A 13,452-nucleotide genomic window follows, 5' to 3' on the forward strand; every position below is an offset into this window, starting at 1 on the left:
GGATGTGCTGAAGCAATCAGGAACGCACAGTCACAACGCTAGGATCATCACTGTCTCATCAGCCACCCATTATGTAGGCAAATTGCACCTGAATGACTTACAAAGCAGGTACCAATCCATTTTTGGTATTCACTGATCTGTAGTAAGAGTGTGCAGATTAAACTCCAAGAGAATTGTTACTGAATACTGAATGTGGGGGCTTTTTGTTGCCTTTTTTAAAAAAAATTAATGGTGATTCTCAAGCAGTTGCTTAACATCTTTCAGACTTGAGCAAGGCTTGCAGCCTTCAGCCAAAGATACAAATAATTTATAACCTTGTAAACTGAGCCTTTTATTCAGAACCTTGAAAGCCTTGCTTCCTTTCTGATGCTTACACTGCGGTGGAGTTGTGGTGCAGAGCCTGGATTCCTCACTGCCTCAGAAGGGAGACTCTCAAGAACTGGGATGTTTTAAAATGGTTTGAGCAAATGCTAACAGACTTTGTCCTCAAGTGGATGCATACAGAGAGACCCTGATCCTGCCCTCAGATGGGTGCAGACAGATGCCTGTGGCTGCGAGCTCCCTGCCTGCTAAGCCCAGCCTGCTGACTTGGCTCTGGGGGGGCAGCTGGGCCCACCTGCTCTGTGGGAGGTGGCCCCCACCTTGCAGCTTCACCCAGCCCACACACTGCTCCTACCTCCCTGGCAGCTCTGCCCTCTGGCCTGCAGCTTCCGGCACACCATCATCCCTTCCCTCCTCTTCTGGCCTCTGCCTTGTCCTGCACTGCTTCTGATGCTCTGATCCCCCACCTCTACCTCCCTCACAGCACTTCTCCAGCTTCCCTGCCTGCCTCCCGTCCCCAAGCTTTGTCATCCCTCCTGTCCCTGTGCTGTTTGCCCTCTCACACACCAGCCTGGTGATTTGCTGCGAACTCCGGAGCACCAGCTCTTGTCTGTGTCATCCCTGTGCTTCCCCCAGTGCTTACTGAGGTCCAAGTGTGTGGCTATCCTGGGTTTTTAACCCAGTGAGATGTGTTAAAATGCGTGGTTGTGTTCTGTCTGACTACTTTCATTTAGAAAAACTGTGAGTGAATGTCTATGGGATATTTCTAACATTAGGAAGACATAAAATGATGCAGTAAATATTTCTGATGTCATGCAGGAACTATCTAGAGTTGGTTATTTAATTGAGAAATGGGCAGGATAACTGCAATGCATTTCAAAATTTCCCCATGCAATCACGTGTGGCAACTACATGCTTTACTAACAGGCTCAAACAGAGCCTTGTCTTCTGATGGGTCCAGTGTGTTTCTGCCTGCGTGGAGCCAGTCTGAGTTTTGCATCATTTCTATGGAGAAATTCTGTCTCTGACCTTTGACAGGGACTTCAGCATGCATTCATGGGCACCTGCCCGAGGTTGTATTTTGGAACAGAGATTGGAATTAGAGGTCTGGGCTGTTTCGACTGCAGACATTTTACATATGAATGCTGCATTAAGCATGTCGAACTTTCTGTTTGACTTCTGATTACATACTACAGCATCAGCTTTATTACAAGCACATTGTTTCAACTCTGCAGGGTAGTCGCAGTTTAATCTCTTGCTTGTAAAACAACCCCAGGAAATTATTCGTACTCTTCAGTTGATGTACGTATTCATTGTTTCTGATGGGCATGTGCTGGATGGCACCAAGCAAGGGGACTAAGGGAAGTGTAATTAGTATTTCTTTGGGCTAAAGTGCAGAATGCAAAATTAAATGTGGCTGTTCTGTGTCTCTAGATAACAGTAGTTTCCATGATTATAGCAAAGCCTTGTACTGTGCCTCTTTAATTTAGGATCATCCTTACCCGTGAGTCATCATTATTAACTCATATTTTAAAGGAAGCAGAAAATTTCAGTTAGGAGAGTTATGGTTGAGCATGAACATGTCCAATCTGATGTAAAAAATAATAATGTACCAGTGAGATTTACCTGCAGCTTTTTCACCAAACCCTGTCGTTTACTTTCCAACTTGATTGGCATCAGAAGAGCTGTAAAGGACAAGGGACTCAGGCTGATTTTCCTTGCTCTTTCTGACATGGATGCTCTTAGTCGCTCAGGCAATGCCTGCTTTCTGAGCTTACAGGTGCACTGGTGGAACCCAGAAGGGGCTGTGGACTCAGCTCCAAACCTTTTCTTGGTTTAGGTGGAAGAAGACATTCCTGTTTGATTTTTTTTTCAGTCTAAGTGCTGATAGGCCCCCACTCGTGTGAATCTCATGAACAGCACTGCTAAAAACAGAGAGATCACTTGTGTGCTCGACTGTGTGCCTACAGCGTGAGCAGGCGGTTTAGCAACCCTGGAGGACTGTTGCAGGGCACCATACACAGGCATTGCCCACACCACGGGGCCTTGGAGATGCCTTGTGATTCAGAGCAGTGTTTAAGAGCTTTAATGGATGCAGTGACGTGCACTGTGATATGATGGCATTGCATGAATTGCCACAGTTTCCCAATGATGCCGTCCCTCACTTTTACCACTTGTGTGAATGAGAAATTTTTCTCAAAGTGTTATATTGGCTTTTTCCTTGTTTTGAGTTGCACTAGTTGGCTTTCATGGATTTCATGACTTGGGTGTGTATTCCCAGACTGCCTGGTAGTCCTAACCTTGCAGGAACGCAGCAGAACGATTTGGAGTCATTTACTGACAGTGGAGAAAGGGGGCTGTACTCTATGTTGAGAAAAATACTGGTGGCAGCAGACTGAAATATTTACCATGCTCTTGTCCCATTAGTCCTAGATTTCAATTGGGCTAGTGTTCAAATTGGAGGTGAGTGATGGTGGTGAAGGAGGGATACATCTATAAAATGTGGCAGAGAAGGAAAGGCAGAAGAATGTCTTGACCAATCTTATTTACCCCGTGTTTCTCTTTTCAGCTCCTTTTTGGTGGAAGGGTTAATTTAATTTTTTTCTTGATTTTCCTTGCCTGTTAAATTATTTTCTTCCTTTGTCTCTCTCTTCATGCCTGCCTGCTTGATTTCTATGATCATAATTTCATCTTCACCTGTGCCTTTTGAGCTTTTTTCTTTCCATTGCTTTTACCCTCCCTATCTTATCCTTTTTTCTTTCTCTGATTTTTTGGGTGTTGGTTCTGCTAACCAGTTAGTTTCCTCCTCTCCATTTCTCTTGTCTTATCCCCCTAGTCCCAGTCCTGTTTCTCACAAATGTAATTTTTCCTCCTTCCTGCCCATGCTCTTCCCACATGCACCAGTAGAAGAGACATAGCATGGGTACATCAAGGCAGGACAGAGCTTGTTCCAAACTGGCAGGGCATAGCTTGTTTCATGTGTGTTATTGAAAATGCAAACACACAAGAGCAATGACTGTTCTCCCAGTTCTTTTGCTAAAGGATATATGAAGAACATCAAACACCTTTGTGGTCTTTTAGATCCAGACCATTCTCAACAGCAATCACATGAGTCGACAAGGGGATCCCTAAGGCAAATCATTTTCCTTCATCCGTACTTCATACCTACTTTTTCAAGGAGGTGAAAGTTTAACATAAACGCTATCTGTAAGCATTTCAGCAGTGGTGATTTCAGCAATTGCATGCTGATGGTAGTGCACTGTGCACTCTAACAGCATAGCTGGGATGTCCTTTTTGTCTCTTTCGCCCGCATTAAATAACTTTCTGAAGTGAGAAAAGAAAAAAATGTGATCATGAAAGAATACAGCTGGCTGGTTTTAGTAAAAGCTTGAAGAATATTGTGCCATCCTCTCGGGTTGAGATAGGCTTGAACAGTGCACTGGAGTTCACGATGCTTTTACAAGGCCGGGTTGGAGGCCACTTCTTCAGGCACTCTACCTACCATAGTAAGAAGGAATTTTAGGAAAATAAAGCAAACAATACCTTATGTCCTTTCCCAGGCTGTGGGTCACACCTGAATGTGCACCCTTTCCCAGGGGTTAGCACTTTGTGTGTTCTGTCTAGCTTTTTCTCCATGAGTAACTATTCATCATCCTCTCTTTTTGCATGCAAAATGAGCCCTGTAATGCTGTGAATCACAGATCCATGAACTCCCCTGTCGCAGTAATGCAGCTCCTTTTCTGGTTCACATCTCCTGTATATTCACACTTTTTCTGCTCTCTTTCCTCTGCTCTCCAATTGCAGAAAGACCTAATGTTTTTTGTAAGCTGGTACAGTCCCCAGATATACTTTTTCTTTCCCCCTGTAGCTGCAGTGCATGAATCAGATCAGAGGGAACAGAGATTGAACTAAAAGAATTGCAAAAATCCCTGTGATGACATGAGCATCCTACCTGGTGTAAAATAGGGGAAAGAGCTCTGTCCAGGACCTGGGAGGATGCTGGGCAGACAAGGCAGCTCCTGTTAATCTCTGTTAGCCAGTTCATAAGGGCTGTAACAGGGGGTGTCACAAACTGATGGGAAAATCTGTCTGCAAAGTCCCTGGAGACTTGGAGAGATGCTGTCCTTCATCTTCACTTCTTTGAGTGTGTGTGACGTTTGTTGGTAAATGAAGTTGTACTAAGTTTGTGCAGAAAGCCGAGGATTTTGTCCCATCAGCATTGCTGAGGTTTTGAAAATATTGTCCGTGAATAGCAATGAAAAGTTAAAATGTCAAATAACTTTTGGAAAATATGAATCCATTTTTCAGACCTAAACCATTGATTTCAGTGATTTCAGAATATCTCATTTCTAATTTATTTGTAATTATCCTTATGAGTACACTGTCATTCATATTTTGAAGTAAAATACTGATCAAACTGAAAATCCTTATTTCTAAGTCATCCTATTGAAGTAAGATGTCTCCATCACTTTCAAAATACTCGTTTTTTTCAGTTGGACACTTGTATAAAATAGATTTTTTCCCCTAAGAATTGGTTTATAAGTCAACATTATTTTCAATGAAAAGCTTTTTTTTTGAAAAAATAAATTCCCAGTTGGTTTCTTCAGTACCTTTTCATGACTAATTTGTCACTTGTAGTTTCTTAATTCTCTCTGACTGGAAGAACTTACAGGATGTACAATATCTTCAATTCAGTCAAAATCAAATATGAAGCTGACGTAGTATAATAGTAGCATAGTACTATTGTTGTATTTAAATTTATTTAAATAATAAAAGAAAAATCATAAGAGGAAATGGGACAGATTTTAAATATTACCTTTCTATTTGTTATTCCATTTTAGTCAGTGCAGAAGTCTTCCACAGTGGTATGGCACAGCTGTGTTAATGAACTGCTGCTTAATAAAATGCTGTGAATACTTCAGAAGTCATAATCATAAAAGATTCTTCTAGACAATAAGTTATATGCTTGTTTTTATAGATTTTATTTTACTCAAGGAATATATGTTTTTGTTTGAGTTGTATTGTTTAAGCAGCTCCCCTACAAGGACTTTTATTGCATATTCTGGTTCTACTTGCAAGATAAATCATGCTCCCTTGACAGGACCAAATACCAACTATGACACACTGCTGTATTCAGTTAAATGTGTCCTTCCTGCAGCAGGTTTCCAAGTTTTCCTGTCTATACTTAGATGATAAGTATTCAAATGCTTAATGCACCTACGTAAGTGTATTTCAGTCCTTCTGTGCAAAATGCTTTCTGTATAAATGCAAAATAATTTGCTGCTTTTCAAAAGGATCCTTTACTTTAGCAGCAATTAGCATTAATTGCAAAAATTGACTTGCTGGCCTGGACAATGAGTGTACTGGTGAAGGCACAGACCTTAATTTCTATAAATTAATTAAAAAATAAATAGGCTATTATATCTGCAGACCAATTCATCAATCCAAAAGTCAGAGTTTTAGTTCATATGCAGCAAGTGTTTTATTGTGTTGCAGGCCAAAGGTGATTCCAATCCGTTCCAACGACCAATAATGAAGAAATATTTAACGCAGGATGCCAACTTTGGAAAGTTTTAATTTTACATTTATTGACGTATTGTACTTCTGTCTAATCAAAAATACTTCTAGGGTTCATTGGTTTCTGAAGAACAGTAACACAGTGTAACGCCAGACTTTAATGTATTCAGAGAAATTAAATGTAGCTACTTTGTGTGTCACAATGTTAAATTCCTTCTTGTCTAAAAGGGATTAATGGTCTTGACAAAGGATTATTAACAATGGTTAATGATTTAATAGGACACAGTGTTTATGAGCTAGTTCAAAATCGCACCATCTTGGGAGGTATGTGATACGTGGGTGTTCCTGCTGCTCAGCGGGTTGGGTAGGAGCAGTCAACTCTGTGGCTCATGGGACAGTGGGTATTGCATGCACTCTGTTTTCCAAAGTGGCCAGATGGTTCAATGGTAATCTGAAAGCTAATGTACTGCACTCGTGTGACACAGGAGGCAAAAGGGACGTCTGGAGAGTAGGGAGTGTAGATAGCTTGTCACCTTTGAGAGAGAAAGGTTGGTTTAACATCTCCCTCTGAGCAAAAAGACTCATTAAGGCTGAATGAACCTTAAAAGCTTTGAAGTTCAGGTCCTGGGTGATTATTCAAATGATTTTAGCATTGCTCTCAATCGTTCCAACTACCGCCATCCTCACAGTACCTTTTCAGTGGAGTAGTCCTTCAAGCTGCCTAGTGTAGCTGGGGAAAGCTGGCAGGCATGCCTGTAAATCCCTGGAATAATGTGTTAAGGGAAACGTTCAAAATCATCAGCTCGCTTCCCACAGATCCCCTCTGGGTTCAGCCCTGCCATTGTTCCTGGTTCTTCACAACCATACTTCCCTGATCTTGCCACGTGCATTAAGGATTACAAGCTGTAGTGGAGGCAGGGAAGGGCAGATTTCTGCCTCTATAATTACAAATAACTCAGCCTTTTCTCTGCTTCCCATCCTAAACCTCTTCTTTCAGCAGAGAACTTTGTCTCTTCAAAAACAGACCAAGCATTTGAGTACTTAAACCTGTGAAGAAAAATTGGTCTTTTTATTAAATCCAGTTCTCTATTAAAAATTGGATTTTTACAAATAATATAATTTCTAGATGAAATAAATCACTGTAAAAGTAAAATATCTTAGCCCCCATGAGTTTTAATACTGCCAGAAGGTCTTACATAGTTGTAGCTTCATTGCTCCATTTCTTCTCTTTATGTGTCGGGTGCTGTGGTTGCCCCACATTTCTTGTCACGGGAAGTGGAAACTGCCTGTACACAGCACCATCTCAGCCTGCCAAGAAGGACAGAGACCGAGGGGCACTGTGGCTCATAGCAGTTTTCTAAGAAGCTCAAGAGCTTTTAACAGTGATGCTGGCTATAATATGGCACTGCACAAATGTTAACATTAAAATATTTTTAGTTTTGCATCAAATATTTTGGTTCTCATCTCAAAGTAGGGGGTATTCAGTATCTGAATTGGAAAAAGCAGCAGTTTCTTTAAATTCCTTTTTCAGTGAGGGCTGGGGCAGGGCAGCTCTGTGATTGCATGTTGCCTTTTCATGTTTTGGACATGAAACTTCTCGCCATTTCCTGGAAAGTCAAACTTGCCTGACTTCACTTGCTGTTGGTGTGTTTGCAAGTAGAAGAGATCTCATGCACTCTGGCCTTGAGGCTTGCCATGCCCCTTCTTAGTAAATGCTTGGGTTTTCATTACAGATCTCTGTTTACAGTGTTCCAAGGTGACATAGTATTGGGAAATTTATAAAACAAAACAACTCTAAGGCTCAACGGTAGAGAAAATGATTTCTGTCACTGTCCCTTATGGTACTTTGAAATAACCTCTTTGCAATGCTGGCTATGGACCAGTTTGAGCCTTTTATGCTCCTTAAGTGAGACCTCGCTCTTCACATATGTTCCTCAAGTAAGACCTTCTCCTCCCTCCCTTTCACACATTTATTTAAATCTAGCATCTTTTCTGACAGAAATAACTATCAGTTATTTCATGGGTGCAGAAAACTTCACATTTTAATCTTTCCTGTATCTGTTGGCATTATAGCTATATTTCTTCTTTAACTTAATGGTCTTCCAACTGAGGAGGAGACTTCTCATGTTTTTAACAAATAGTTGACTTTATGATCTTGTTCCTTGTCTTAACTCATGTACTGAGAGTTAGTCAGTTTTACCTTTCAGTTTGAAGCTGTGATATTCATATCCTCACTACATAAGTAAACTTTGAAAAAGCAGAAGTTGCTACATTGTTTCAGAAAACAAAAACTGGTTTTCAAAGTTATTTTGTTGTGCCAGATTTGATGGTCTTGTATTGCTTCTGTGGACAGAGAATGATGGTGTAGGACTTTCTGCACAGTATTTATAGACATCTTAGAAGAAAAAGGATTTTGCAGTGTGTGTGTGCATTCAAGCCACATTTCTCCTGGTAAGACAGACCAGCCCTTCAGTATGTTGAATATTTGTGCTTGCAAAACACAACTCCAAGGAACTACAGTAGGTTCAGCCCATTGCAAAAATGAAACCTTACTTTATCTTCACATGTGCGCCAACACATTCTATGTAGTCTACTCAAAATCTGCTGACCACATTAGGTGAACTGCCCTGGATTTGAAATGGTGGCACTTTATTATGCACAAACAGACCCTACAGTTCCCTCTCAGTCCCAGAATGAAAAGTGCAGAATCTGCAGCTGGTCTGGAGAAGCCTACACCAGTTTAAAAATTATTTTAAATAAATGGAAATAGGATTTGGGATTGTTCACATTATGACTGGGCCATTTTATGTCCCTATGTGCATCCTGGTTGAAGAAACCATAGGATACATTGCTCGCTTCAACTTAAAAGCTCTACTGCAGGAGAGCTAGGAAGCTTTTCACAAGTGGATGGAAAGTGCCTCTGAGTTCTTGATCTAATACAAGAGATAATATTAAAAGATGTTTTACAGTCTTCAGTAACTTGAGATACAGATTATCCAGGAGATAATACTAAAATATATGTGGCTGTGATGTTTCCCCATCACTCAGAAAGGTCATAAGGACACAGAATGTAGATCTTGGAGACTTGGTCTGTTTCTTGACTGCATCTGTAAAAAAAAACTTGCTTGCTTCTATTTGTTTACTCATTCATTTGTTTGATGGAGATTTTTAATTGAATGAAAGGATACCATTATGTTCAAATACCACTTCAAATATTATCAAGTACTTAATACTGCATCATATGAACCAACTGTAGAAAAATGATGCTTCAGAAGAGGCAATTTATATCATTGTTTATTAAGAGATACGTTTTTCTGAGAGAATCCAGTTAGAGTAATTACAACTTGAACTTGCAATCCATATTTTAAGCCATCAAAAATTTTTGAAATTAACATGAACTTTATGTAAAGAAAAAAATAGACTTTTTAGAGATACTGATTCTGATGAGACTTTGAGAAGAGCAACCTTTGAGTCCATGTTTCATACGTATGCAAACTGTGCCAAGCACACAGCAATGGATCTGCACACAAAAAGGCAATCAGTAGAGCAGGAGGGGTTTTGACATCTCACTTCCTGCCATTAGAAGAAGGGATCAACCAAATGAAAAATGATTTATTGATTCCATCTGAATGATAACAATGCCCAGGATGACAAGCCCCTTCTTAGTCTTTCATAAATATTTTTATCATAAAGACCTTCCAGGTTCCCTCACTAAATGTAGTCCTCCAAAGACAGGAAGTTAATCTTCATTCACTCTGCATTTCCTATAAGCTCTAACAAGGGGCTAGTCACTAATTGCTGTGAATTTATGCAGTTAAATGCTAAATGTTGGGAAGCATGGCTTCAAAAGAACCCCACAAGTCAACTTCCAGCTTGTGGCTCCTACTGAACTGTGGATTAAGCACAAAGCTGGACTCACTGACTTGTAGAGAAGTCTGCTACTCCTAGTGAGACCATCACCAACATTTTAGAGAAAGAGCATCTCCCATCTCTGAGTCTTTACCCTTATGCTTATCCTCTAATTATAAGAATAACAATGCTATTTTACTGCTGTTGAAATATTTCAGAGAAAGCCCAGTTTTGGCCAGAGCTGTGAGTGAACACCACTGCAGTGAGAGGGGGAACATGAGATGTACTTTGGTCTTTGTCTTTAGGTTGGAACTAAAGGGCAAGGTGGGGTCCTCTGAAGGTCCCACCTGTCTCTGGCTGCTTAGATAACCATGGTGCAACCAGCTAGGATGTGAAGGGTTTGCTTTTCAGCTTGTGTAGAACCACTAATTATATTAATCAGTCTTGTAGCCTTCCTTTCCATCGTGTCCATCACAAGGTCAGGAGGGTACTTCAGGAGTCCCTAATGCTTGAGTCCTTATTTACTCAAATCACAGCTACCTGTGTATTCAAGTTCAAATACATGTGGCTATGCTAAGGCCACCTTGACTGTTATACGTGTGTGTGTAGATATAGATATAGATATAGATATAGATATAGATATAGATATAGATATAGATATAGATATAGATATAGATATAGATATAGATATAGATATAGATATAGATATAGATATAGATATAGATATAGATATAGATATAGATATAGATATAGATATAGATATAGATATAGATATAGATATAGATATAGATATAGATATAGATATAGATATAGATATAGATATAGATATAGATATAGATATAGATATAGATATAGATATAGATATAGATATAGATATAGATATAGATATAGATATTAAGGCTACTTATCAGGTATATGACAGAAATGTACCTGAAGAAGTATAGCTATTCAAGTGAACACCCAAAGTTCCCAGGCATATGTATCAAATGGGTGACTATACAGTAGCCTATAGTAGTAGTTGGTAACAGGACAGCTACTGCACAAAACTAACAAAATCTAAGTAGATACATTTGCACTTTAGATTTTAGTTTTGTGTTGCTAATGCATGAGCTTGTTTCTTTCAATCGACAATTTTCAGTGGTAATAAACGTATTCTAATTTCTCCAACCCTGTTTTCTCCATCCTTGTAGCTTCCTTTTTTTTTTTCTGTCTTGAGGGAAAATCACAACTGATGAGATTCAGCAAATGTGTCTATTGGATAAGTATATGGAGTACTGACAGGATGTCTGCTTAAATCTAATAGGCAATATTTAGGACTCAGGGTTTAGTTTATCATAGAAAGAGAGAAAGAAACCTGAAAATACCTATGTTCTGCAATATGTTTCTGTAGCTGCTTCAAAATAAACTGCAAAATCTACCAAAATCTTGGAAAATCTTGTGTTGCATTCCCTGGAGAAAAAAAAATTAAGACTGTGAAAGCTTCATGAGTGTTTAATAATAGTCTTTTATATTCCTGACTAAGCAATGGGGGTGATGTATTGCAAAATTAATACATAAATCATTAGGAAACTTTAGTCATTTTAATACAGCAAGTCAGTGTTTTGCTTAATTCACTGATTCATCCTAAGGCATATATTGAAATTTTGTGTGTCCTTTCATTAAAAACCCCAGCATGTCACCCACGTTTTGCATCACTCGTTTTTCAATGGAGCACATGGCAATCGGGTTGTTCTGCAGTTTGGTCTTGATGTGCTCTGCCCTCCAGGCAAATTAACTCGCTGGAAATTGGGGAGCATGGTGATGGGTGAGGGGAGAATGAGATGCACAAGACAATTGCGGTGTGAAAGAGGTCCATGTCAGGAAAGCTTCACTGCTAGGACTGGCCAGGTTAAATGTAGCTGTGTGTCTGTCGGGATGGTCACAGGTCCTTTTGTTAGAGCCAGATGTGATGGGGAAGGGACAAGGTGCACCCTTCTTTGGGTCAGTCTGTATCCACTTCCTCCACACGTCTGCATAATGCTCAAGCAACTGTTCTTGAAAGAGAAAAAGCCAAGAGCAGCGTGAGAGCCTGTCCACAGGAGGTGTGGAGGAAGTGGTCCGTGCTGAGCAGCAACTTTGTTTCCGCTGTTACTCAGTGGGTAGCCTGAGCTGACTTAATGCTCTTCACTGAACACCCTCTTGCTGGGCATACATGGGAGACCTCTGCTGAATGCAGGCCGACTAAAGTCAGGCAGAAAAGAAAGCAGAGTGAGACTGGATGCGAAGGGAGGTGCTAAACATGGATCCAGTTTTCAAACTTGGATAGTAGCTGAGTCCGTGTTTAAACACCTAATTAGCCACTGCAGGCTCCAGTTTGAAATTTGGTTTCTCATTACTTTTTACAGATGCATTGTCCTAGAGTGCTAGGGAGACTGCTGCGGGAGACAGCACCATGGAGATGAGTGCTAAAATCAGCATCTAGTGGAAAAAAAAAATAAAAATTAATGAATAATGAAATAAATGAATTAAAAAAAAATCAGCAAACCACAAGGCGCTCACTCACTCCAGAACTGAATACTTACTTATTCTGTTTTGACAAAAATACAAAAAAATCCTTTTATCTTCTCCCTAATTTTTGTAATGACAATTCAAACTTGTCAGTCTATGTTAAGCCAAAAATAAGCATTTCTGCTAAAAATTAATTGAATATAAAATGCAAAGCCTGCTTATCATGATCCTTTATTCATCACCATAGAATCAATACTATTTTAAAAAGAAGAAGGTCTTGTGTATTGCTTCTCTCTTGGCCAGATTTCAAAGCAGCTAATTAAATGCTGTCTGTCTTAATTTCTCCTGTAGTTTCCATTTAGTGAGTTGTGCATTGCCCTATTTTATCTGCACCAACTTGACAAAATGCTCTAGGCAGACATCCCCCAGGGAGACTGTTTTCCATGGTAGGAAGAGTGGTCCATAGAGAGCCCCACTCAAATGAGTGGGTGAGTACGAATGTCTCCAGGCTATCAACACCAGGCACATCGCTTCTTCCCACTGGGCTCCTTCCCACCAAGTCCACACTCAATGTCTAGGCTAGCTAACTGGCCAGCAGGTGTATATACCACCAGGAGATGGAAGCTACTAGTCTTTTGCTTGACTGACTACCTAGTTAGGAGGTAGAGTTTCTCTGCTTGAGAGTCCACCTGCCTTTCTGTGGAGCGTTGATACCCTGTGTCCTCAGGGGTCCAAGCATCACAGGCAACTTGTGTGCACTGGTGTACCAGCACAGTTTGCTGGTAGACTGTGTCCTGCTTTGGGCTGGTTGGCCTCTTGGAGGTACTTTCATTTCAGAAAGCTTTCATTGCCTTCAGAAAATGAAAGCAATGTGGAAATGCATAATGTCAATGCTATTATTTTATTTAGTATACAATTATAGTTTCATTCAGTGTAGAAAATGTACATATAGACCATAGAGTGCCAAAAGAGGCTAGATAATCCCATATGTAAGAATACTTCTTATGGTTTTAAACTGAAAATGTGTAGACACATTGGGCATAAAGAAGAAATCTTTATGATGAGGGTGCTGAAGCACTGGAACAGGTTGCCCCGAGAAGTTGCGGATGCCCCATCACTGGAAGTGTTCAAGGCCAGGTTGGACAGGGCTTTGGGCAACCTGGTCTAGTGGGAGGTGTGTAATGCTCATGGCAGAGGGGACTAGATGATCTCTAAAGGTCCTTTTCAACCCAAACCATTCGGTGATTCTGTGTGTATGTGCAATTGTGGTACAGGTAC

The 13,452-nt window shown here is 40.2% G+C and overlaps 1 protein-coding gene across 1 annotated transcript in view; it reads left to right on the top strand.

The window, feature by feature from the left end:
- DHRSX (dehydrogenase/reductase (SDR family) X-linked) overlaps positions 1 to 13,452 on the top strand; it is a gene marked incomplete at both ends in the record, with an annotated part of 85,143 nt that overhangs the window by 68,570 nt on the left and 3,121 nt on the right. Inside the window, 1 exon segment of the mRNA XM_010191860.1 lies at positions 1 to 108. This exon segment is cut by the window's left edge and continues 29 nt beyond it. Within this exon segment, the coding sequence (XP_010190162.1) occupies positions 1 to 108 (108 nt within the window).

Source organism: Mesitornis unicolor, unplaced genomic scaffold, assembly GCF_000695765.1.
Source record: "Mesitornis unicolor isolate BGI_N332 unplaced genomic scaffold, ASM69576v1 scaffold13289, whole genome shotgun sequence".
NCBI classification, from domain to species: domain Eukaryota; kingdom Metazoa; phylum Chordata; class Aves; order Mesitornithiformes; family Mesitornithidae; genus Mesitornis; species Mesitornis unicolor.